Genomic DNA, 25783 nt, shown 5'->3' on the forward strand with positions numbered 1-25783 from the left:
CATTTATATTTATAAAACAATGGCATGCTAATAGTTTTTGTTTATACCAAATTATTTATGATTACCCAAAGTAAGTGACTGAGGACAGCTTTCTAGTCTCATGCACCTTGACGTAACCCCACTTGAACCTCTCGTCCGCCCGAAAGTATCTGTACTCGCAGATGAAATGAAACTAGATACCTTGGGCGGACTGCGTAGGTTTCAGTTTCTTTGTCCGGTAAAAAGGATAAGACGGTCATCAGAGCGAGAGGAGTCGAGAGAACCATTGCAGCTGTCCGTCCGGAGAGCTTTCACAGTATATGTACTTTCGCGTACATTAAAAGGTCGGACCTGCACGCCTCCGTGACTTTTCAGCTTGTTTTTAAAATAGACTACAATGGACAGCGGGCATTAGTGATGTCGATGTGGACAGGCAAGCCTATGGACAAGGACATCTAAAATAGGGGTTAATATCGAAATGAGTGCAGTATGAGTTCAAAGTTTCGATGCCGACCAATTACACATCATATTTAGAGAAAAGAAGGACGATTATATTGAGCGAGACAAGCGGATGCACGTACATTCACATGTACAAAGGTCATAGTTGCAATGTTTACATCAAAAGCTTCCTGCGAAGCGCCTGCGCCCGCCGGAGGAGCTTTTTAGCCCAGGTTTGCAGGTGTAGTGCGATGGAATTTCGACGTGTTAGTTTCGCATCGCGGCTAGAAAAGTAATATAACTTTCTGCCAGTGCTCGTTATTTTCCACCTTGGTTTTTATTAAGAAATCACAGTAGTTCGAGCATGACTTAATACATTTATTTTGAGTGAAACCGCACTCAATATCCTGTGAATGTGCGCATACGAGAATAAGCAATAGTAAAGTGTATCCTGGAATTTTGGCAAACATATACAAGTGCATACGAAAAGACATACACGCATACATACATACTTGTTCGTTAAATAAAATCAAATCCGTGACCATTTAGATAATCTTCAAAACATTAATAGCCCGTTTTCAGTGCTAAATGAAATATGAGACTATCAAATATCCCCGAAAATATCCTTTAACTTAGGTATACCGTATACGCAACTACTGCAAAATATATAAACCTATGTGTTATACATACAATGTTATATCCCGTGTAGATGTGTAATTGAGTGCTCGTGCACAAGTGTTGGTGTGCTCATCTTCCGTGAAAATTCAGATGATAAAATGTAACTTCTAACCAATTAAACGTACCAATCTGCAATAGTGGCCAATAGCGGACTAGATATGAAAGTCATTAAGTCGATGTAATCAACAACTAACCCAGTGCTATTCCAATAATTATACAACATGGAGTTACTGCTGCTGTTTATGCTAGCACTTCAACTAATAGAATCCAGCATCGGAAGTAAAGATGGTAAGTCATTATTTGTATCTTTAATGTTCAGAAAGCTTAAGAAAATAGTATACAACAGTGTGCACGATTAAATGCCTATAGAATAAAAGGGTAAAACTTTTTTGATTTATTTAGCAGAATTTTTTGATTGCGGTTTGGTTGATTTAATATCTATCTTTTTTAGCTAACCGGCTAATGCCATGTGATATATATATATATGTACATATAAATATGTACCTACATATTTTCTCTTAGTATATTATTAGCTTTCCAAATCTTAAATGCTTAGCTTAAAATAAAAACAAATCACAACTTAATTTTTCCAGTACCAATTCACCAAATTGAATCTATAGTTGGTGAAAATATCTATCTTCCTTGCAATGTAACGACTTATGATGGCGATGAGCCTGTGCTGGTTCTGTGGTACCGAGATGATAAGGGTACTCCAATTTACAGGTAAACTAATAAAATTAATTTTGCAATTTTTCATTAGTTTTTTGTTTACTTGACTTGCTTGTTACGAAACACTATCATCCATCTATCTTTAGCATCGACATTCGAGCTGGAGTATCCAAAGCACCGAAAAGATGGTCGGACGATTCCGTATTTGGGGATAGAGCATATTTTATCTTTGACAAGGAACCGGGAAAACTGTCAATTCAGAATACGCAGGCATCCGACTCCGGAACTTATAGATGTCGCGTAGACTTCCTGAAAGCGCAGACCATAAACAGCCGCATCAGGCTCAATGTCATATGTGAGTAATTGACTTTGAAATCGCAACAGGAAGCTATAATTATGGTTTTGCTCGTTACTTGAGTTCCTTAAACAATCCGTTGGAGTATATAATAATAGTATTGTATCCTCCCTATAATTTGCCCAGCTCCACCCAAGCAAGTTATTATTCGAGACAGCTCCAATGTGGAGCGTTCTACAGTTGTGGGACCATATAGCGAAGGCGACATCGTATCCCTGAAATGCCAAGTAATTGGAGGTACGACTTCCCCTTTCTTTCGCCAGCAAATCAGATCACAAGTAACTCGATTCGTTTTCATATTGTTCAATCAGGCTATCCCACGCCCACCATCAGTTGGTATCGCGATGGCATAGAAATTCCCTGCGAATTGTCTCATTTGGCAGGCGGCAAAATTATAGAATGCGAAATCACGCTACCATCTCTGGGTCGGGAGGATCTTAACTCCCGACTCACCTGCCGGGCACTGAGCCACCCCCGGGCACCCATCGTCGAGGCGGTGGTTCAAATCGATATGAATTGTAAGTTTTTAAGCCATATAAATCACCATTCACCATGTGAACTGGGTTTGGGCAATCGCGGCACACATGTAAACACTTTCTCTACTTTCAGTTGCCCCTTTAAACATCCGACTGTTGGGGGCACATCAACCATTGTCTGCTGGACGCAGATACGATCTATTGTGCCAAAGTGCTGGCTCCAGGCCGCCGGCCGTAATTACTTGGTGGCAAAATGGCATACGGCTGGAGAAGACAACCGAAACGGTAAGTATCCTGGCATAATATACTGGCTGGAATGGTTCAGGCGCTCATTTCAACTGTGTTCCCGTAGACTTCAAGCGATGGCAACCAGACCACAAGCACTCTCTCAATCAGTCTAAGCAAATCAGATGCGGGAAAGTATTTATCATGCAAAGCCTACAACCATGCCGTTCCCTCCGAGCCCTTGGAAGATGGCTGGAAATTAGATATACAATGTAGGTTCTATTAAATAACAATGGTTTTTAGCTGAAGCTAAACAAGCCCTATGCCTTCCAGATGTCCCGGAGGCATACGTTCGTTTGGGCACATCTCTGGATCCGAGCACTTTACGAGAAGGAACAGACGTCTACTTTGATTGCCTGGTGATGGCCCATCCAAATGTCTTTCGCATCGAATGGCGTCACAACGTGAGTTTTAGCACGCTAATCAAATGGTTTTGGCTTTAAAATGCTTCCCCTTCCCACAGGAACAACCGTTATCACACAATATATCGCAGGGCGTCATAATTAGTAACCACTCGTTGGTACTGCAAGGTGTAACGAGAGCCACTGCCGGAAACTATTCCTGTGTGGGTTTCAATGCCGAAGGAGAAGGAATCAGTGCTCCCTTTGCACTAAACATACTCTGTAAGTTTGGTTTATGAAGTTACGTTTCTGAAATTTAATTTATTTAACTTTAAAATTTCGCACTAAAAGTACCATTTATGTTTTGCTGACACACTCGTTTCCTAAAATGCCAATCAGAGGAGCATTTCACTTCTTGTTCACCCTATTTTTTCCACCTTTTCTTTGGCTTTAAGAGGTAATTAATATTTTTATGGTCTGTTCTTTATGCTCGCCTTTTATAGACGCCCCCACGTGTGCCCAGAATCAGAAGAAGGTGTACGGCATAGCCAAGCAAGAGGATGCGAAGGTCATGTGCACCGTGGACGCCAATCCGCGCGAGGTTGAGTTTAGCTGGACATTTAATAATTCCGCCGAGAGTATTGACGTAGCCACAAATCATATTATACGCTCGGGTAACTGTTGCCATTCGCGGAATTATTAACTTTATGCAAACTTGATTTATAACTCTTTTTTCAGGCACCACCTCCATTGTAACATACACACCCATCACGGAACTGGACTATGGAACCCTTTTGTGTTTGGCGTCGAACAAAATTGGCAAACAGCGAGTGCCGTGTGTCTTCCATATAATCGCCGCAGGTGCGTGCTGCCAAATACTAAGAAGTAAACTATTTTATTATTGATTGTGATTGTTTATAGGTCGACCGGAAAAGGTTCATAATTGCACGGTGAACAATATATCCATGACATCCTTGACGGTCACTTGTAGTGATGGTTTCAACGGCGGCTTGCCACAGAATTTTAATTTGGAACTGCTGGACTCCTACACACAAGTAGGAAACTACTAGTTTATAACAAATAATAGCAATAAACGAGTAATTATTATTGTTTTTCAGGAAATTAAAGCTAACATAACATCCACTATTCCCAAGTTTACGGTGCCAGGACTGAGTCCGGGAAGTATATATAGGCTAAATATTTACGCGTTCAATACGAAGGGTCGATCCGATCCAGCTATAGTCAATGCGGCCATGCTGCGAATGCCCGAGAAGCAACTGACCTCGGAACAGAGTGAGTCCAGCATATCTTGATCCTGATCCTTGAGATTCTATAACCATATATGCTCCTGCACCTTTTAGCCCACAATCTTCGCGCTGAGCTGCTATTTTCGCCAGTGATGTCCTTAACAATTGGCCTAACCCTCGCTGTGCTGGTCGCAGTTTTGGCCATCATTCTGGCACTTCGCATACCCTGTACCGCATCATCGAGACGGCGTCAAAAGGAACTGTCGAATGAAAATATATCCAGAGATGAGTCGCCGGGACCAAGCGACAAGAGTTCCGGCAGCAAGGATGTGGACGATTGCGATGAAAAGAATCCGGATGTGGTGCCCGAATCCATTGAACCGGATGAGCAGGTAAATTTAGATAAAACACTAGTATCCTCCAAATATTGTAACTTCATATTATTCAGGCCGAGAGCATCAGGAAAAGGCAGCAGATATCAACGATTGATACCAATCGCAGTCCCAATCGAGGAATTTTCGTGAATGAGCAGCAGCATCTGACAGCAGCCGAGATTTCCCTGCGCGCCTCCCATGGAATTGGATACTGCACCCTGAGGAGTGGAATGCACGCCCAGGCCCAGAGTTCGGTGGGCGAAATATCAATAGTGAGTAGATAGATAGATCTTTTTTGGGATTCCTATCCCTATATGTATGTAAGGTGACTCTTTAACTTGGCTTGAAACCCACACAGAACGTAACGCCACACGTGTACTCCAACTCGATCTCGCAATGCACTCTGCCGCGTCAGTCGTCGCAGAACGTGTGGAACAACTACAACTGCAACATCACCGGAGCGAGGCCGACCTCCACGTTCCACCAGCTGACCTTTCCCCAGGGCAGGGTCAATGTCGGTGGCCACAATCCGGCGCAGCCGATCCATGGACACGCACCATCGCCGTCGCAGGCATCCAATAGCTCCATGGCCTCGTCGACGAACACATTGCCCCAGCCACATCCCCATGGACGAACCATCGCCATGCACCACATGAACCAGGCCCAGTGTGGCAGAGTCTGCATCGGAATCGCCAGCGATGGCATCCACTCCGCCGAGCAGAATCTATCCGACGACGAGGTCACCGTCCAAACTCCATTAATGATAAAGCGCGACAGCACCGTATGACTATAGAAATTCCACAGGGTATTCGACACGCCCCTGTGATTAGGATTTACAATTTTCTGTATTCTGCATTTCGAAACTCAATAGAATAAACTTTTTATACCACTTTATTATCGAAAATACAACAATATTCTGGAGAGATCAATTATTTTCGGCCAAATATGAAGTGTTAGTTTTAAACGTTGTTAATTATAAGTTACACGACATCAATATCCAATGAAATAACTAATAGGTTTTAAATTGTGCAAGCAGAACACAGAGGTTTACTTGTGGCCAATGCAAATACTTTAAATGCAGTTTTTAAAAATCCTAGACTATGTACTGGCAACGGATCAGAAGAATTTATAGACTGGGTTATTGTTATTGTATATTATTTACGATTAATTGTATTTGTTTCAGAGGCAATGATGTACAAATGCGTTTTTTACTTTCGCACTATTAATTATTTCGGAATATGTATAAGGATAATTTAAAATGTTTGTGGTGACTCATGTTTTCGTTGAAATAAGTAAAAAGACTTTGAAAAATGTTAGTTAATACTTTTGTTTGCGTACCCAATGTTTTTGTAACTTTAAACTAAAGCCCAACCAATTTGTTATATGTTTTTCTTAAAAGAGAAAAAAAAAAAACAAATGCACCAGAGATTAGGTTTAGTCAAATGAAATTTGACGAAACGATTGCTTCCTTCTATTGAAGCCAATGCTGCTTTTTTGATACATTCGTGATGATAAATAATTTTGGAATAACTTGCTCAAATATATATGTACTAACCCAGTGTAATGTTGGAGGAAATAATGCCCATTTTTTTCTTACAACGCTGGCCGGCATTTATTTTGAAATATTTAATTTTGTACTGGTCGAACTTACATAAAACTTATATTTAAAAATACCATATATATTAGGAACTTAGCGTAAAATTACTGTGAGCAGTATTATAATATCTAAGTTATAAATAAAAAATAAATTAAAAGTAAATGGCTGTTTAATTCGAAACATTCCCTACGCTTAAGATTATTCATCTTATTTTGTAAAGAAATTTTTTGTTTATTTGTTCTTATCACAGCTACATAAGTTTTGTTTATGTTAAATTACTCATTGCAATCTGACACATCAGCAACAAATAATTGGCATTGGCTTTTAGATTTTGTTTAAATGCTTAAAACTATTATTTAAAAAGTATCTTGTTTTGTAATTTTCTTGGTTTTTCTGGGTGTGTCCGATTGAAATCGTAAGTGGCGTTCGTATTCCTAATATGTCAGCGAATAATTGGCTAAGTTTCCACCAAAAGAAATGCCAGGTTTGGCCCCACCTCGTCAATTTCTTCTGTTTGTGCTGATTTCCTAGTGCAATTTTAAAAATAAATATGGGGTATATTTGGCTTAACGTATGCTTATATTTTTCATCAGAAATAAAACTAGTACCCAGTAAATAAATAATCTAAAATGTTGTCAACAAACTACAGCTGCGAATGTAAATGGATCAAATTCAATCCCATCCATACACACACGAGGAGGAAAACAAAATTCGATCAAGAGGCGACTTCTTCTTGGGCATTTGTGTCTGGGTGGGTTGGGTGCCTATCGTCACTTAAGTCGATGAACGCGTCCACACTTCACATAACTTCCACATATAGCATGTAGCATGTAGCATATAGCATATGTACACATGTCTGGGGGGCTTATAAAAGAACGCGTATCGCCAAGATTCGGTTAGTTGACTCCCAGCTGTGTGTCGCATCACAGACCAGTGCTAGGATTTTCGTGATTAAAACTGCCTTGTTAAACTTCAGCTAAAACTTTTGATCATCATGGTAAGGATAATAAGCACTTGCAAGGATTTAGCTGGATTTTTGAAATTTTGACGAGTGCAAAGGACTATGGATCCTTAAAAGTCCTTCTTATATGCGGTTTCATGGAGAACTAGACCATATGGTGCAACATATATTCATTTTTGCAAGTGATTAATTATTAATTTAAAAAAAAATAGAGCTGCTTGTAATCTATTATCTGAAATGAATACCCAAGAACATATAGCGATCAAAATTGCTTGTAGCAGATGGTCCAAATCACAGATTTGCAACCGGAAGTCCTAAGTTATTATAAACTCTCTTCCAGAGGGAATGTATTTCGGTTCACATTGGCCAAGCTGGCGTCCAGATCGGCAATGCCTGCTGGGAACTTTACTGCCTGGAGCATGGCATCCAGCCCGATGGCCATATGCCCTCCGATAAAACCGTGGGCGGTGGTGATGACTCCTTCAGCACCTTCTTCAGCGAGACTGGAGCTGGTAAGCATGTGCCCCGTGCCGTGTTCGTGGATTTGGAGCCCACTGTGGTGGATGAGGTGCGGACAGGAACCTACCGCCAGCTGTTCCATCCGGAGCAACTGATCACCGGTAAGGAGGATGCGGCCAACAACTATGCCCGTGGCCACTACACCATCGGTAAGGAGATCGTTGACGTGGTCCTGGACAGGATTCGCAAGTTGGCGGATCAGTGCACGGGTCTGCAGGGATTCCTGGTCTTCCACTCCTTCGGCGGCGGCACTGGCTCTGGATTTACGTCGCTGCTGATGGAGCGTCTGTCCGTGGACTATGGAAAGAAGTCAAAGCTGGAGTTCTCCATTTACCCAGCACCACAAGTAAGTCATTTGCATATGGATATTATATCATTTGCTTGAGCATTTATAGAAGACCAATTAACATAATTAGTATATGACATGGGAAATTAGTCTTCGAAAGATAATCTAATAATGGATTTGTAACTTCCTGCTAGGTGTCCACAGCTGTGGTCGAGCCATACAACTCGATCTTAACCACCCACACAACGCTGGAGCACTCGGACTGTGCGTTTATGGTTGACAACGAGGCAATCTACGACATCTGCCGGCGCAACTTGGATATCGAGCGACCCACCTACATGAATCTCAATCGCCTAATTGGCCAGATCGTTTCCTCCATTACGGCCTCGTTGCGCTTCGATGGAGCCCTGAATGTGGATCTGACCGAGTTCCAGACCAATTTGGTGCCCTACCCACGCATCCATTTCCCGCTGGCGACATACGCTCCCGTCATTTCCGTGGAGAAGGCCTACCACGAGCAGCTGACCGTGGCCGAGATCACCAATGCCTGCTTCGAGCCGGCCAACCAGATGGTCAAGTGTGATCCGCGTCGCGGCAAGTACATGGCCTGCTGCATGCTCTACCGCGGTGATGTGGTGCCCAAGGATGTGAACGCAGCCATTGCCACCATCAAGACCAAGCGCTCCATCCAGTTCGTGGACTGGTGTCCCACGGGCTTCAAGGTGGGCATCAACTACCAGCCACCCACCGTTGTTCCTGGCGGAGATCTGGCCAAGGTGCAGCGCGCCGTCTGCATGCTGTCCAATACCACTGCCATTGCCGAGGCCTGGGCCCGTCTGGATCACAAGTTCGATCTGATGTACGCCAAGAGGGCCTTCGTCCACTGGTACGTGGGTGAGGGCATGGAGGAGGGCGAGTTTGCCGAGGCTCGCGAGGATCTCGCTGCCCTCGAGAAGGACTACGAGGAGGTGGGCATTGACTCCACCACCGAGTTGGGGGAGGATGAGGAATACTAGAGAGGACGTTATCAACAATGATACAACCACACAAACTTTATAAACATCACTTTCTATCTACCAAATACCAATGCATAAACTTTCGCAATAAAACAGTTTAACCCAAATGCTTAAAATAGCTTATTTAAATGGGAAATATTCGTCTTTAAATGGATTTTAACTTTTTTGTTTAATATGATTAAGACTTTCTCATATACAGAAATTGGTGGTAAGTCGGCATATATTTATTGGAAATTATCGCTCTTTCTTATTGTTTTAAATATTAATTTGAATTTGGCAAATTTTTGTTGACTTTAAAAAGTTTTTAATTTTTTAAATCGTTACGTGTAATGGAGCCTTAAGATGCATTTCGAAAGGCATGCGCAAAAATGTGTACACATTTTTCTCGCAAATTCAGTAGTCGAAGACGTACCTTTTCAGGAGTAGCAGCGAAAAATATTCTTAAGATAGTTTTTAAGTTTAAATTCATTTTACATATATGTGAAAAATTGTATTAAATCATTCGTTCGTTATTAAATATAATATTGTTCTTTGGAAACCTCAGTGAATGTTATTTAATTGTAAATGCACATGCAAAATTGCATTCTCTTTTGTCTGCAAAATTGTATGTGCATGTATGTATTTGAAAAATTTAAGTCTAGTCTGTTAAGTTAATTAAGATATTGTTGAGTAGTCTAGGCAGAAAAACTTATTCTAAAAAGTAACAGTTTAGACAGTTTTTATACACAAATTTTATGATATGTATACATATGAAATATGAATATTCTATTTACCCATATACCCCTTAAAATAATCAATGCCCCCAACGAATACAGACAATGCAAATCTACGACCATACAAAATACAAAATACATATTAATATTTATTCGCCTTTACACAAAAAGCTCATGTATATCGAATATAAAACTATTTTTGCAGGATCTTCTAATGTGATGAAAACTATACCTAAAGTCATATCTCTTCTATATCTTTCTTCTTTTCCTATAAAGCATTTAATACTTAATATGTATTTCACAATTTACATATATTCTTATTTTAGGTGCTTACAATGACAAGGCTATATATTTTTTCATTACAGGAATTTTAGTAAAGAAATCGTAAGATGGTCCTGTCTGCAAAATTCATATACTCCTTCATTTAAGTTTATCGTATATCTAATACGTACGTCCGTTTGCTTGTCCGTCCGATTGTTTGTCCGTCCGTTTGTTTGTCCGTCCGTTTGTTTGTCTGTCCGTTTGTTTGTCCGTCCGATTGTTTGTGCTTTTTTAGCAAAATAAGTTGTGTCTGGTTTCCTTGCCACCTATGCAAACCCCTTCTGAGATCTTAAACTTGTTATATGCATAAATATGATAAATGCATTCTATGAATAATCTTTATATTTACAGATTAACTGCACCCGCAAAACCGGATGAAGTTGCAATTTATTTGTAACATTTAAAATTAAATCAAACATTTAAAGAATGTTTAATTTAATTTACATTGAATTCATTTAACACTGGGCCTATAATTTTAGTAGGGATTAAGCCTTATAAACCTTATATGTTAAATATTCATAACTTTTAGGGAAAGTCTCATCTCAATGATAGTACGCGAAAAACAAGCTAAATTTAAATATGTGATTCGGAGTTTTACAGGAAAGGCGGCATATGAGAAAAGATAGTTTTATTGAAATGACACCTAATGACAGACGAAAAAGAGATTATTTCTGTGTTTTTGCATATGCCCATCTCTTGGGTAAAGGATCAATGGTAATGATTATACATTTTAGTTTTAAAAACATGCATCGGATACATGACGACGAGTATTCCGATGATGCCAAGGAATCGGACTTCAAGGGTTCGATTCAGAAGGAGATATCAGTGAAGGCGCGACACCAAATTTCCATACCGGACATATGCTCAGATGCTGTTAAGAACAATTGCTTTCCGCCGACTGGCTTTCTCAATAGCTCGATCGCCTTTGCCTCACATGTTGTTAAGTGCAGCTCACCGGCCTCGAGCATCGAGGAATCCTCTACGGCGGCCCAGCAGCACGAATCCAATCCCCACATGCACATGCAGGGTCAGCATATGATGGCTCCCGTTCCCGATCTCGGTTTCTACAATGTGCCCGAGTTCATATCCGAGCAGGAGAAGCTCATGTTCTCCGACGCGGAGAGGTTCATGCGGTCGAAGGATAATGAGGTGTGCAACAATGATTTCAGCTATATGCACGATGAGTTCGCCATGCGCAAGTACTATCATCCGTTATTTGCTCATGGCATATGCCGCTGGCCTGGTTGCGAAATGGATTTGGAGGACATCACATCGTTTGTCAAGTAGGTGGAGTACAATAAGAGGTATGAATTGATTATATAGGGTATGTTATCTAACTAGGCATCTGAATACGGAACATGGTTTGGACGATCGATCAACTGCACAGGCTCGGGTTCAAATGCAAGTTGTCTCCCAGCTGGAATCCCACCTGCAAAAGGAAAGAGATCGCTTGCAGGCAATGATGCATCACTTGTACTTGTCCAAGCAACTTTTGTCACCCACCAAAATCGATAGGAAGGTAAGTTCCCTTATACGTGAGTAAGTAAGTGAGTATGATGAAAACTTTAAAAATTAAAGGACGTGCCCGGAAGGGAGGGAAAGTTTTGCCGGAGTCCGCTTACCGTGAATAGCATAGGCCGACCCATCCGCCAAACAAACTCACCGAGTCCTCTGAATCTTCCAATGGTTAATTCCACCAACTTGTGCTCGATCAAAAAGAGAAACCACGACAAAAATACATTTTCCATAAATGGGGGTAAGATTTGGAGAAATGTACTATTACTATAAATAATAATGGCTTTGAATATAGGATTACCCTATATGCTTGAAAGAGCCGGTCTTGATGTGCAACAGGGTAAGTAAACTATGTAGACTGATCAACTTGTTGTCTATTCGTCTTGTGCTTCTGGAAGACATATAATATGATAAGAATTTAAATTTTCAGAAATCCATCGAAACAGAGAGTTTTATAAGAACGCTGATGTACGACCGCCTTTTACTTATGCTTCCCTCATAAGACAGGTAATTCAAACATTCAATATCCTAATATTACAAAAATTTATTTTATTTTATTTATATATAGGCTATAATTGACTCCCCTGACAAGCAGTTAACCCTAAACGAAATCTACAACTGGTTCCAAAACACATTTTGCTATTTCCGGCGCAACGCAGCTACGTGGAAGGTAAAATGGCTCATATAAATCTTCTTTCCTCCATATTATCTATATATTTATGCAACATAGCTTTAATTTAAATATTTATGCTATATATGATATGATATCTATGATATCCGTCCGTATAAAGTTCGTTTGTCCGATTGGCGTTCGTAGCTTGTCCGCTGTATATATACTACCTTTTCCACATTGTCCAACACTTTGCCAATATTTTAGAGTATAATAGATCTTAATATAAGTGATATATAACAAGGTAAGTTACACAGGTCTGACCCTGTTTTATTCCATTTCCTATTTATATGTCTTAAGATAATCAAATTAAGTTTGGTCTATGCTAACTGATAATATATACCATTAGAACGCAGTCCGGCACAATCTGTCCCTTCATAAGTGCTTTATGCGGGTTGAGAATGTGAAAGGAGCAGTTTGGACTGTCGACGAGATTGAGTTTTACAAAAGACGACCGCAGCGCACTGCTGGCATTGGTAACAACCTAACTGGTGCTACCAATTCGCCGGACACTAACTATTTTGTAGCCATGAACATTGGGTATGTGGGCCTCAAATAGAGTTTAATACTACTCACTTTGCTCCAAACTCCTTCCATTTTGCTCTGTTAGTAAATATACATATGCCATTGCATGCATGATCCTATATCGAAATGATATAATATGACATTATACGATCTTTTTACAGCGCATATTGTAAACAGTGACTCTAATCTCTTAGTGGTAGAAGCCCAATATGATGTCCGTCTGCTCATCGGTCTGTCTGTCTGTCTGCCTGTCCAGGAATTTAGCTGGTGAAGATTATCCAGGTTTTCGCGTGCAATGAAAAATGAAAATAAGAAGACCGAAGACAAATGAACTAACCTTAATATCTCAATGAACTTTTTCTTCCTTTCACGATAATGCAATTTCCTGTTTCTGACTCTTGATGGGGCTCTTGTTTTGTCCAACCAATCATAAAGAATGCGATTCGTACGAACCTTTCCTTACACAAGTGCTTTGTACGTTATGAAGATGACTTTGGCTCGTTTTGGATGGTCGACGATAATGAGTTTGTCAAAAGGCGGCACTTGTCGAGAGGGAGACCCCGGAAATATGAACCGTCCTCCTCCCCAAATTCATGCCAATCCGGCAATGGTGTGCCCACTGATAAGAATCCCTGCGACAATTGTACGCAACATTGCACTAGTTTGCCACCGGGGGCTGATAATCCTTTAGATTCCAATAATCCAAATGATTTAGGCAGAATTGGTTGTCTTCCCTATTGCGGTAGTGATGGTTTAAGTAAGGCGTCCAAGGACTATAGCAACATGGATTCGGGTATGGTCGAAAGTAACAGCCATTTGGCAATCGATGAATATTCTACTAATATGTACGAGAGTAGTGCCAATGAGCACAATCGATAAATATATCATTAACTATACATATATTTAGATGCATTGTCGAGTAATCTGCGTTTGGTAAGAAGGTTCGGATTCGGAAATTATATCTGTACATACACATGGTTCTATGTATAATTTCCCTAATAGAAATGAAAAAATACTTTTAAAATAAATTACACTAATGCTATAAAATAAACGAAAAAACTACGTTCAATTATTAAAGCAAAATTAATGTGTTTAAATTTGCTTTAATAAATCCACTTGTAACACGACTTTAATATACGAGTACTACATATATGATACATATGAATATTTTCACTTTTCAGCAAGGGAGAAAAAGTTTTAACAAAACTGTTTTAAAAAGTCCAATATGGTTTTTTTTAAGAGATTACTTTCAGGTATACCTTGTGTTGAAAATCTGGACCCTGGAGAGCTTTAGATTTGGAAATTCCTTAGTAAACGTATATGCTTTTATGCTGACTTATCTAATTATTTCCTTTTAATTTTAGATAATATAAGTGACCTGAATAAATTCCTCGTATTTACAACAAAATGAACAAACTAACTTTTATTTCTGGCAAACGGCGTATGCGACAAAAAAACGGTTAAATCGGCTTCTCAAAAGTTTGTCAATTTCTTATCCAAGTTATCTACCATTTCATTATTTTAAGACCATATTTAGTATATTTTAGTATATTCTATTGGAGATCTTTTGGATTGCCACTATTTAAGGAAAACCACCGATAAGATCGACTCAATCGTGAACTTCTGTTTCTGAACTTTATTAAAATATGTACCGCCTGAGTAAACATATTGTAGTCAATGTCAATTTAATTTGATAGTTAAATTTTTGTTTACCAATGAATTTGTTTGGAGCATGTATCGATACCATCGAATTTTCCGGCAACCATCGATACAGTCGGGCGGCATCGGTTATCCTCCCAGCTCTAGCCAGTACGGTCACTCTGAAAGTCTCAACGTTTTGTGACATGAAAATTCAACGAGGACACTGTGTACATGAATAGTTGAAAAATTAAAATGGTTTCCATGCAATTTGTTTTGCAACCGCTTCCGGGCTCGGACGATCAGTTTATTGAAAGGTAAATATAATCCTCGCGCACCGCAACTACGCACATGTGAACGCGGAATTCCGTGTAATTGTGTACGTACGGCTGCATGTATTTGTTATGTGAAAATATGTAGGTACGCAGGTATATGTATACGCAGGAAGATATGTATATGATCATTAACGTAAAATGCGAGCCACAGACACTGGCGAACTTACCTCATCTAGTGTCGTCCACGCGGTTCTGTAAACATTAGCCGCAGAATTTGCGAAATGCACTTGCGTTTCCCCACTTTTCATCCACGATTAATTCTCTAACCATTCGCATATGTGTGTGTGTGCGAATGTGTGCGACATGTGAACGGCAGCATGTGTGCGTGCATGTGCATACATGCTGATTAATTTGTTCATATTTAACTATTTGTGCTGAGCAAACTATTGCAATGTTTATATTATAAGCTTCTCGAAAGAAGCTTGCAGAAGTCCATGCTTCCGGCTAAAATATACATTGTTACAAACATGTTTTCACATGCCCGATTTGTACATTATATTTCGCGCGAATGCCGCTCTTTCAGCACATGGCATCAAAACGTTCAGCGTTTTCCATAACCCAAAACCTTGAAACACCAAATTATCGTAACACCGGATCTTTTTCTTCATTGGTGATGTACACTTTCCTTAGGAGCTGCAAATTTTCCAGCCGTCAATCATAAAAAGTCTGGCAAGGCCAGAAATCATCCATCAAATGCACCCTACGTTTAGGAGATTTAGAACATGCATCGACTTGCTTGTATTCTTAATAAATGTTATCCCATTTTAGGATTCGTGAAGTGTCGGATAAGGTCAACCGATTTGGTTATGGCAGCCATCGCATATTCGAGCAGTTGAAAATTCCAGTGAGGGAAGTGGTCATTGGTCCCGCGCACATTGGAGTTTTGCTGGAGGATGGCAAGGCATTCCGCGTGTCCTTTTCTATAAATTCTGAGAAACTTGACTTGACCAAATCAGACGCAAAATGGTAAGCTTAATGTTTTTACCAGTTACATAGATTCGAATGTTTATGTATTGCTGTTTATTTATAGTTCCACCAGTGGTGGCGGCGGAACGGCCAGTGCTTCGAAAGCCCCATCCTCATCCCGACCGATGGCCCGCTCAAGAGCACGCCTGCTGCGCGCAACAGGTCGCTCCAATTCCACCGGACAGGGATCCGGATCTCGCAGCACAGGGGTCATCATTGGAGGCAGTACATCGAGCCGACCCTTAGTCACAGTTCCGGCCACATATGTACCGGAGGAGCTCATATCCCAAGCAGAGGTGGTTCTACAGGGCAAGAGCAGAAATCTCATAATTAGAGAATTACAGGTAAGTTCACCGATACCAGAACGTCTTATTCGTGTAATATCATGCACTTCCCTTAATAGCGCACCAACCTAGATGTTAACTTAGCTGTGAACAATTTGCTTTCGCGCGATGATGAAGAAGCGGAAGATACCGAAGAAGGTGCCGATAATTACGTGCCCGAAGACCTTATCTCCCTGCTGGATAATGGCTTTAGTGGAGATAACAACAGCGTCATCATAGATCCCTCAGATGGGCTTTTCTCGGAGGAGATATTCAGCAATTACTCCAGCATTCGAAAGTAAGTAATATTAAATAAACACAAAAACTGAATTAAACTTATTGTTTTACATTTGGTCAGCTTGCTGTTTGACCGCATTCGTAGTGAACGCAGTAATGCCAACGCAAATGCCGCAGACAGTAACCAATCGACGACCCGCTCAACAAGTTCAGGCCCTGCCTTAACTGGTAGCAGTGGACTTCCAGCTCAAATATCAGTTAATGCTGACCGCGAGGCATTTAGCCGTTGGCGGGATCGTCAGTACTACGGACCACGACGCTGGATAAGCAAAGACGACTATACCTGGGAGAAGGATGCTGGTAAGTTGATAAAAAGCAAAAACGATGATTCTCTTGCTACACTGACACCTACTTCAATTTAGATTCCAAGAAAAAGGAGCCATCCCCTATGTTGTCCCCCATTTGGATATCTGAAGAATTGCAGCCATGGCCAGAGAAAAGTTCCGTAAGGTTCAAGACCATAGGAGCTTTGTATTCGGAGTTCATTGCCTTGTCAGAGAGCGGAGATTTATACCAGTGGCGCTGGTCAGATGCAGAGCCTTATAAGTCGGAGGTAAGGAAATATTATAAAATATCAATTATTAAAACCTTTTATGCCTAAATAGTTAATCCAAATTTTTTTTTAAATCTGTACTCATACTTTAACTCATAATTTATCCTATTTTGCAGACTGAAAACGTTTATCATCCCAAAACTGTTTCCCTCAACATAGTTGAAAGAGTGGAGCTTATTTCGGCCAACTTCATCAGATGCTCCGTTGTTACAGAAACCAATCGAGTAGCAACTTGGATGGACGAGCAACTAGGTTACATCGGCGCCAAGCTGGAGCACAGTTGCTGCGCGTTTAACGAGTTTATATCGGACTCCATAACAAAGATCTACGTCTGCTCCCTATACACGGTTGTTAAGACCGATAGCAACAACATATATTGGTGGGGAGTCCTGCCGTTTGATCAACGCCGCTTCTTGTGGGACAAATTCCGGACTAAGACCAAGAAACCCTTTAAGGTGGTTGCCACCGATATTAATGTGGGTGCTCAAGTGATAATGAAGAAATGTCCCATGTATCAATCTGGATCAATCGGATTCACATGCTCGAATGGCGTCCCAAAGGTGGGGCAGCTTTTGAATTCAGTCTGGACCTTCACCGATGTGTGCCGCATGAAAATCATAAATATTAACACGAACTCTGGCGTGGACAAATCCCAAGCAGTCGGAAATAATCTTAATGCCCATGGAATTACTCCGGATAAAGATCTGCCAAAGTCCACGGCAATGCCCAGCACTGGAAGTAGTAAGAATGGACAATCCTTCTCAAACAGCAAGGAGTCAACAGATCGCATCGACATGCCACCTCCGCCTTCGCCGGCATCCAGCACATGCAGCGACACCGGCAGCGTCACATCCCACAAGCGTACTAAGCGAGCTACTACGAAAGAGGACTCCAATGCCCCGCAGGAGGGACGGAAGGATGAGGAGCTGTGGGAAGTGAAGGACGTGGTGTTTGTCGAAGACAAGGTGGGTCCAGTGGGCAAGGTGCTTAAGGTCGACGGCGACTTTGTTGCCGTTCGTTTTCCGGCAATAAATGCAGCAGCCGTTGCTGCTGCTGCCGCCGCAACAAGTTCCACATCCAACGCACCCTCCACATCCAAGGAAGAGGGCAAGGAGGATGACTGGCAGCAATGTCGGCTGCTGCGACGCGAAGATGTCCAGATATTCCGCACTGCCATGTCCACCCGTGGCCCAGACTGGCTGCAAAAACAGCCGAAAAAGATTAACGTTGGTGGTGATGCATCTGGCGCACAGATACTCACCCTGGCCGTTGACTCGCGCGGCATTCATGTGATCAAGAAGGTGCTCGGCAAAATCCACTACAGCCTTTACAACCTGTATAACTGCAAGCAGGAGCAAAATTGCCTATTTCCCACGGACTGCGCGTCTTTTATTGGCTCTTCGCCTGGCAACATATTAATGGCTTGCAACGACGACTGCAGCGGAAACAGCAGTACCATTGTGCTTCGCGATGGCAACGGCGCCCTATATCCCTTGGCCAAGGATTGCCTTGGCTCGATCAAGGATCCGCAATGGTTTGACCTTCCCCCGGTGAAGTCCATCACTATGTCCACAATCTCCCTGCCGGCCATGCTCTCCGGCGTGAATTTGAAGTCAAAGGTTTGCATGACTGCTTTGCTCTTTGATACCCAAAAGCTTATGCCGCACATCTTGCGGTGCGATGTCAAGAATAGCTTTGCCGCCCTCGCCCGCCTGGAGAGGGAGGATCAAGCGGATACAGCTCTTGTCGTAGAAGAACGTTGCGATGGAGCCCGAAACATATTCCACGCTTGTGTAATTATGTGCGCCCCATCCTCAAACAAGGATTCCCCACCAGACTCTCCCAGCGGTGGTGTCGAGAAGAAATCACTAGTGGGACTCTCCGTAGCGCGTTCCATTCCAACTGTCTCGACAAGCGCTTACGTTAGCAGCAACGCATTTGGAGCAAGTGCGTCTTCGAGCAATGAAAACTCCAGCTTTGCAACTATGAGTTCATCCGCTGCCGGCACCGCGTCATCGACCAGCAGGGATAATCGTACCAATCTGCGCGACATGATGAATCGTCTAATAAATAGCGATCAGGCTGAACAGTCTGGCAGCCAGCCAATGGCCACAAACAACGAGGACCACGCCTACATCCCCTGGCCAGCTGAGGCACCGGCGGCTAGTAATCTGAGCGCCAGCTCTTCGCAGAATGTCTCAGAAAGCATTGAAGATGATATCTCGAAGATAATTCCGTCCTCCTCCCAGAGTTCCATGCTCTCCAACATCAAGTTGGGGTCTCCTACCTACACCTTCGACCTGGCTCAGCGGCGGGAGCATGCTTTGACAATCCTTCAGCAGATGTGCGTAAGTCCAGCCCTTCGTCCGTACCTCTGCCATATGCTGAGCACTAAGGATGCGCAGGGCCAGACGCCGTTTATGCTATCCGTTTCGTGTCGCGCCTACGAGGCAGGAATCATACTACTAAACACGATTCTCATGCTGTCCGAGCAGGATCCGCAGCTAAAGGAGGCCATGATTTTCCCGAATGGTTCACCTGCGGATCAGTCACCTCTGCATGTCATCTGCTACAATGATACCTGCTCGTTCACATGGACAGGAGCCGATCACATCAACCAGAACATTTTCGAGTGCAAAACATGCGGCCTTACTGGATCCCTGTGCTGCTGCACAGAATGCGCGAGAGTCTGCCACAAAGGACACGACTGCAAGTTGAAGCGTACGGCGCCGACTGCTTACTGTGATTGTTGGGAGAAATGCAAGTGTAAGGCTCTGATCGCTGGAAATCTCACGAAGCGCTTCGCACTGCTGTGCAAACTAGTATCCTGCACAGATTTGGTCACCAAGTTTAACTCCAAGGGTGAATCGATTCTTCTTTTCCTTATTCAAACGGTTGGACGTCAGATTGTGGAGCAGCGACAGTACCGCTTTAGTGTAAGGGTTCGCAATGTTAGCACCGCTGCCACCGGAGCGACCGCAAACAATTCAGTGATATCAAATCGGAAGACCTCCGCAGCCGAAATTGATAATGATATGCCGGACCATGATCTGGAGCCACCGAAGTTCGCCAGAAAGGCTTTGGAGAGACTGCTGATCGACTGGAACGCCGTCCGCTCAATGATCATGAGCGGTGCGGAGAAAGGCGATGTACCGAATCCAGCAGGCAGTGCATCGGAGAACTCCAATTCAGAAGGCTTCAATATGTTTATCCAGACGCAGCATGGCTCTACACTTCTCGACAAGTTTACCCACAGTCTGATCGTGAAGTGCACTGGCGACCATTTGGACACTTTGCTACTCACCCTGGTGCGCGAATTGCAGAACGCAAGCGTGTCCAATCGTAGCAAGGAAGCTGAGGAAGTAGTGCGTCGCTTCGTGCGTTCCGTGGCACGCGTTTTCGTCATTTTCAACCTGGAAAAGCAGCCGAATCCGGAGAAGCGAAAGTCGCACTCATCGTGCAACAAATACGTGCAGAGCTGTGTTAAAGTATTCCAAACGCTGCACAAGATATCCATCGAGGAGTTATGTGAGGTATCCGAGGCTCTGATCGCTCCAGTCCGACTGGGCGTTGTGCGTCCAACAGCTCCGTTTACGATGTCATCGTCGAATCTGGATGTACGTGTAAATATGACCAGCGATTCTATAAGATTTTAGATTTGCTATGGCTATACTCATTTAACTAGTTTAATGACAATTAACAATTATTTAATTATCATATTCTTTTAGAACTCTGACGATTTGTTCAGCGTTGATCCTTTGGCCCCCTCTAACGTGGAGTCTCCTTCTGAGCAAATACTTGGCCACGATGCTGGAAACGATCAGAGCGCCAATTTTAATATTCAACAAAACTACGATGTGGTTGCTATGGAAAGTGAGTACTTTTTTATAGATAGCTGTATGAAATTGTGCAAACCCTGATGAAATGTATTTTGAAATCCAGCTATACGCGACGCCTCCGAATCGGAAGAAGTTATAAACCGGGAAGCTAATTCCCACAATCAAGACGATGAGCTAATAGAAAATCAACGAAATGAGGACGGCATGCAGGATGACGAGAGCGATAATGATTTTACTTTCAATGACGCCGAGACTGAGTCCGACTCCGATGACAACCAAAGCAATCAAGAGGTGCAGAGGAGCGTGCAAGCAGGGGCTACCGTTGGCTCAGAAAATGGTTAGTTTCTTGAATTCGACTTAATTTTCTATTTACTTCATTGGATGTGTTTTCTTTCAGACATTGGTGTTCTCTTCCTAGAGGATGAATCCGGAGACTCCTCTGCCCAAGAAGAAGATGGGTCGGAGGACGGCGAGTCCGACGATCAGTCCGACGAGTTCAATTTCAATGAGCAGCAACTTGAACGCCGCTCTACCAACTCGAATGCTCGCAGCGATCTGGCTCCTCAAACCATGCAATGGGCCATACGCAGTCGTGACACTGCGCGCTCATCCGTGAGGGTGCCCACCGGGTCTAATATGGTTTTTATTGACCCAATGGCTCTGCGCCGCTCCACTGTACCGGCCAGCACTACAGTCACTACCCCATCGATTGAACCACACACCATGGCGACAACGGCCAGCAACTTGGCACGGGCTTTCGGAATCACAATAAGACAGATATCCGAGCTAATAAGCATTCTATCCTATAACGTACTAAATGACATCGAAACATCATTAAAAATTCAAAATGATGAAGCAATTGCAGTCCAAGTAAGTAGCGAATAAAATAATTAGGATATGTATTAATTTCGCTCTGCGTACCGAATGTAATTGCAATTTTAATTTCAATCTTACAGGCATTTGTGGAAAAGCGTTTAAAGGCTACGTGGGATTGGATGTTCACGGTAATGGACGGCACCGAAGCACAGCTAAAGTTCGGAGCTTACTTGACCAACTACACGGATCCCAACCATCCGCTGCATCCGCTCAACCTAAGTGCCCAGGCTTCGAGTAGCCAGACTCCGGCTCCGGCCACATCCTCATCAGTTAGTGGTGTAAATATTATGGGTAAGTAAGTCATTGTACTTGCTTTACGATTATTAATAAGGTTCATATCTATAGGATCCAATTCACGCCGCGACTTCTTCACCTACTGTTTATCCCTGATGCGCTCACACACTTCTGAGCACCGAGACGCGTTGCCAGTGTTGGATATAACAGCCTTGCGCCACATTGCCTATGTGCTCGATGCCTTTGTCTACTATATGCGCAATGATTCTGGCTTCTATGATAAGCAAGATACCATTTCAGGCCGTATAAACAATTTGTCACCTATGGCTGAGAGCTATGATACGGACGACGAGTTGGCTATTCTAGAAGAGTTTAACGCCGATGTTCAGATGTCTGCTAGTAGCATGCCTTCAGGAAGCCAGGGCACACGCCGACATGCATTCTTTGCTCGATCCGAATCGACATTAAGCTTGGGCTGCTCAGCGCCAGAAGGCTTTGAATTGCCACTGGATATGGCCATGCCGCTCGCCGATAAGCCGCACTTGCTACAACCAAATTCTAAGCGTCAGGAACTCTTCGCAAACCTACCGCTTCTCGTGACCACGAATGCCAACAACAGCGGTGCCACTAATGATGGTGGCAGCATTTTTGATTATACTCCAACTAGACTGGGATTCTCGAATTCCTTGAAAAGGAACGAGCATGTTTATGAAACAGTCCCGACCGATTCTAGTAAGACGGGTGATGGAAATGTAACTAATAAGGCTGAGGGCTCAACAGACTCTAATATTTACGTACAATTAAAGAAGAAACAGGGCTCGGATGATTTCAAATCCCACAAAGAGGCTGAAGGTGAGTAGAGTGTATGCGGTAAAGAATTTACAAACATTAAATTTTCAATCCACAGGCAATCAAAGCAAGTACGATAAAGTCGTATTAATGGAAACTGATGACAGTCTTCCAAGTACAAGTAAATCAACTGAAGCATTAATGGCCACACGGCCAGAGGTTATCATAGCGCCAAATAAAACCTCAGTGTCGCCAGCGACTGCTGCCCGCAGCGTCATAGTTCTCGCAGGTGGTTCCTGTTTAAAGACAGTTGATTCCGACATAAACAACTACTCGGCTTCAAATCTATCGACCGCAGAACAAGCCAAATGTGATACACAATATCAAAAGTCAACATCAGACCACCTGTTATCATTTCCTGCTCGTGGTTCTCAGTTTTACCAAAGTAATTTTTCGGAATTGCCGTCGTGGAACTTTTTACTTAGCCGCTGGAAGCTAACTCTGGACTTATTCGGTCGCGTTTTTATGGACGACGTCGGAATGGAACACGGCTCTGTGCTGCCGGAACTGCGAGGCTTCCCTGTGAAGGAGATGCGTTTCCGTCGCCACATGGAAAAATTGCGCAACGGACAACAACGTGATTTGGTGCTTTGCAAGTTGGAGCGCAATCGTGAAAGCTTAATCGTTCAAACGTTCAAGGAACTGAATACCCAGTTTGGCAACCAAAGTCGGCGCATCCAGCCGCCCATCACATTCAACAGAGTAAAGGTGACATTCAAAGACGAGCCGGGCGAGGGATCGGGTGTAGCACGCAGTTTTTACACATCGATCGCAGAAGCATTGCTGGCCAGTGCTAAGATCCCCAACTTGGAGTCCGTACAGGTGGGCACCAATCACAGCAAGTACGTAGTGCCGTTCTCGAGCATCCTGCGCAGCAGATCAGTATCGGGGTCTAGTCGCGATCAGTCCACTTTGCAGAGGCGTGGATCCAACAGCAAAATATTGTGGCGTTCGGCCCGTGAGAGGAAGGCATTGAATTTGGATGCCAGACCGTACACTCCACCAAATAGCACAGGTAAACTACAAAATCTATCTTGTTCTATGTATTATATTGACCCACTTATTGGAACTGTAAATTTAGATAATGCTACGCCGGAAAGCCTGAATGATCACTTGTCCGTTCACCTACAACAAATTGGGGAACGTCTTTACCCGAAGGTAAGCGAACTATTTCGATGGAAGTTCATAATATTAACAGTCCGACTTGGTCAACAGATCCATTCGATAAACCAAACGCATGCACCGAAGATAACAGGAATGTTGCTGGAGATACCCACTCCGCAGCTCCTGTCCGTAATTTCCTCAGATGAGACACTACGTCAGAAAGTGAATGAAGCGATAGAAATAATCACGTTTAAACAAAAATCTGAAACCAGTGCACAAAGTAGTCAACCAAAAAAATCACCATCTGTCGTGGTGGTGGATCCCGTTGATGATGATAATGAACCATTATTTTACTCACCGGGAAAGCGGGGCTTTTACACACCACGCCAAGGCTTTGCATCATTCGAGCGTATTAATGCATTTAGAAATATTGGAAGGTAAGCTAAGTGCTCCCTTAATCGATTCACTGATTTAACACCGCTTATTATCTCTCTTTTCTCAGACTTATTGGACTTTGTCTACTGCAAAACGAATTGCTTCCACTGTTCCTACAAAGACATGTACTGAAATACATTCTTGGGCGTAAAATTAAGTTCCACGACTTGGCATTTTTCGATCCAGCATTGTACGAATCTTTTAGACAAATTATTCAAAATGCCCAAACCAAGGAAGGCGAGGAAACTATAAATCGTATGGAGCTATGCTTTGTGTAAGTATTCCATCTTACTTGATAGCTTAGGCGCTAAATAACCTGCCATTTCAGTATCGATTTGATGAAGGAGGAGGGCTGTGGTAATAGAGAGCTTATCCCAGGAGGTCGCGATGTCGCGGTCACATCGAGTAATATATTCGAGTACGTCAGACGCTATACAGAATATAGACTAATCAAATCCCAAGAAAAGGCACTGGAGGTATGGGCAAATATTGCGTAAAAATGTATAGCACTATTACAACAAATTATTGTCTACCATTAACAGGCACTGAAGGACGGAGTTTTTGACGTTTTGCCCGATAACAGCATGATTAACTTAACCGCTGAGGACTTGCGTCTGCTGCTAAACGGTGTTGGTGATATCAATGTTTCAACACTAATTTCATACACTACCTTTAACGACGAATCTAGCGAGGGTCCTGATAAACTTTTAAAATTTAAGAAATGGTTTTGGAGTATTGTGGAGAAAATGAACATTATGGAACGCCAGGATTTGGTAAGAAGAAGATGGACCAATGAGCTTCAAACATTCATAATAAACGCAATTCTTGCAGGTTTACTTCTGGACCGGTTCTCCTGCGCTCCCAGCTTCGGAGGAGGGATTCCAACCATTGCCATCTGTCACCATTAGACCTGCGGATGACTCTCATCTACCGACTGCGAATACTTGTATCTCTCGGCTGTATATCCCTCTTTACTCCAGCAAATCTATTTTACGCAGTAAAATGCTGATGGCCATTAAATCCAAAAATTTTGGATTTGTATAAGCGATTGGAAGTCTTTCCTATCTGTATAAGATTCAAATTCATTTCTTAATTAACTTTAGTTTTTCTGAGTTTCGACTTGTCATATTTAACCATACCATTCCCATTTCGGATTATCTATTGTTTAAAATTTATTCGAATTTGAACAATTTGTACGTAACATTATTAAACAAGATTGGCTCGGGTCATGGCGCTCTGGCTTGACCCAACGTGTAGTTAAAATATGAAACCCCAACATCCATTGTAACCAATAAAACGGCCAATTAGGTATTAGGAAGCCTATGATTTAATTATTAAACTTTTAAATAAAATATGTTTTCTAAAGTAT

The 25783-nt window shown here is 42.5% G+C and overlaps 4 protein-coding genes across 5 annotated transcripts; all 4 read left to right on the forward strand.

Moving 5' to 3' along the window:
• Positions 1 to 305: 305 nt before the first annotated feature.
• LOC117144927 (hemicentin-1) lies at positions 306 to 6548 on the forward strand. The gene is made up of 16 exons (XM_033310379.1): positions 306 to 1383; positions 1689 to 1818; positions 1911 to 2119; positions 2246 to 2356; positions 2431 to 2637; positions 2729 to 2880; positions 2948 to 3092; positions 3154 to 3284; positions 3344 to 3503; positions 3725 to 3895; positions 3960 to 4082; positions 4143 to 4276; positions 4340 to 4514; positions 4583 to 4860; positions 4917 to 5114; positions 5201 to 6548. Exons 1-16 carry the CDS (start codon positions 1317 to 1319, stop codon positions 5627 to 5629), a joined length of 2820 nt encoding a protein of 939 aa, XP_033166270.1. The 5' UTR covers positions 306 to 1316; the 3' UTR covers positions 5630 to 6548.
• A 778-nt stretch (positions 6549 to 7326) lies between these two features.
• On the forward strand, positions 7327 to 9328 carry LOC117143491 (tubulin alpha-2 chain). The gene is made up of 3 exons (XM_033308204.1): positions 7327 to 7436; positions 7741 to 8265; positions 8400 to 9328. Exons 1-3 carry the CDS (start codon positions 7434 to 7436, stop codon positions 9219 to 9221), a joined length of 1350 nt encoding a protein of 449 aa, XP_033164095.1. The 5' UTR covers positions 7327 to 7433; the 3' UTR covers positions 9222 to 9328.
• A 41-nt stretch (positions 9329 to 9369) lies between these two features.
• On the forward strand, positions 9370 to 14373 carry LOC117143489 (forkhead box protein P1). 2 transcript variants are annotated; one of them, XM_033308203.1, is made up of 7 exons: positions 9370 to 11538; positions 11597 to 11774; positions 11834 to 12011; positions 12066 to 12110; positions 12201 to 12277; positions 12339 to 12440; positions 13401 to 14373. In XM_033308203.1, the coding sequence occupies exons 1-7, from the start codon at positions 10868 to 10870 to the stop codon at positions 13842 to 13844; spliced, it is 1695 nt and encodes a 564-aa protein (XP_033164094.1). In that variant the 5' UTR covers positions 9370 to 10867; the 3' UTR covers positions 13845 to 14373. The 2 variants fall into 2 exon arrangements, with proteins under 2 accessions (XP_033164094.1, XP_033164093.1); XM_033308202.1 differs by having other exon boundaries at positions 12790 to 13469.
• Positions 14374 to 14768: 395 nt separating this feature from the next.
• Positions 14769 to 25782, forward strand: LOC117143642 (E3 ubiquitin-protein ligase hyd). Its single transcript, XM_033308420.1, has 19 exons — positions 14769 to 14920; positions 15707 to 15904; positions 15969 to 16248; positions 16308 to 16525; positions 16586 to 16824; positions 16887 to 17077; positions 17194 to 20694; positions 20806 to 20950; positions 21020 to 21253; positions 21314 to 21786; positions 21873 to 22083; positions 22138 to 22878; positions 22934 to 23890; positions 23957 to 24033; positions 24091 to 24416; positions 24482 to 24688; positions 24743 to 24890; positions 24957 to 25187; positions 25246 to 25782. Exons 1-19 carry the CDS (start codon positions 14859 to 14861, stop codon positions 25456 to 25458), a joined length of 8652 nt encoding a protein of 2883 aa, XP_033164311.1. The 5' UTR covers positions 14769 to 14858; the 3' UTR covers positions 25459 to 25782.
• Position 25783: the final 1 nt, after the last annotated feature.

Source organism: Drosophila mauritiana, chromosome 3R (assembly GCF_004382145.1).
Source record: "Drosophila mauritiana strain mau12 chromosome 3R, ASM438214v1, whole genome shotgun sequence".
Lineage (NCBI taxonomy): Eukaryota > Metazoa > Arthropoda > Insecta > Diptera > Drosophilidae > Drosophila > Drosophila mauritiana.

Bases quoted from the DNA above. Each gene is read 5' to 3' on its own strand.
- LOC117144927 (XM_033310379.1), top strand. From the start codon at position 1,317: ATGGAGTTACTGCTGCTGTTTATGCTAGCACTTCAACTAATAGAATCC. The intron at 2,120-2,245 runs GTGAGTAATTGA...TAATTTGCCCAG, and splicing joins CATCAGGCTCAATGTCATAT to CTCCACCCAAGCAAGTTATT. The intron at 4,277-4,339 runs GTAGGAAACTAC...ATTGTTTTTCAG, and splicing joins TGCTGGACTCCTACACACAA to GAAATTAAAGCTAACATAAC.
- LOC117143491 (XM_033308204.1), top strand. The intron at 8,266-8,399 runs GTAAGTCATTTG...ACTTCCTGCTAG, and splicing joins CCATTTACCCAGCACCACAA to GTGTCCACAGCTGTGGTCGA.
- LOC117143489 (XM_033308203.1), top strand. From the start codon at position 10,868: ATGAGAAAAGATAGTTTTATTGAAATGACACCTAATGACAGACGAAAA. The intron at 11,775-11,833 runs GTAAGTTCCCTT...TAAAAATTAAAG, and splicing joins CCACCAAAATCGATAGGAAG to GACGTGCCCGGAAGGGAGGG. The intron at 12,278-12,338 runs GTAATTCAAACA...ATTTATATATAG, and splicing joins ATGCTTCCCTCATAAGACAG to GCTATAATTGACTCCCCTGA.
- LOC117143642 (XM_033308420.1), top strand. From the start codon at position 14,859: ATGGTTTCCATGCAATTTGTTTTGCAACCGCTTCCGGGCTCGGACGAT. The intron at 20,695-20,805 runs GTACGTGTAAAT...ATATTCTTTTAG, and splicing joins TGTCATCGTCGAATCTGGAT to AACTCTGACGATTTGTTCAG. The intron at 21,254-21,313 runs GTTAGTTTCTTG...GTTTTCTTTCAG, and splicing joins TACCGTTGGCTCAGAAAATG to ACATTGGTGTTCTCTTCCTA.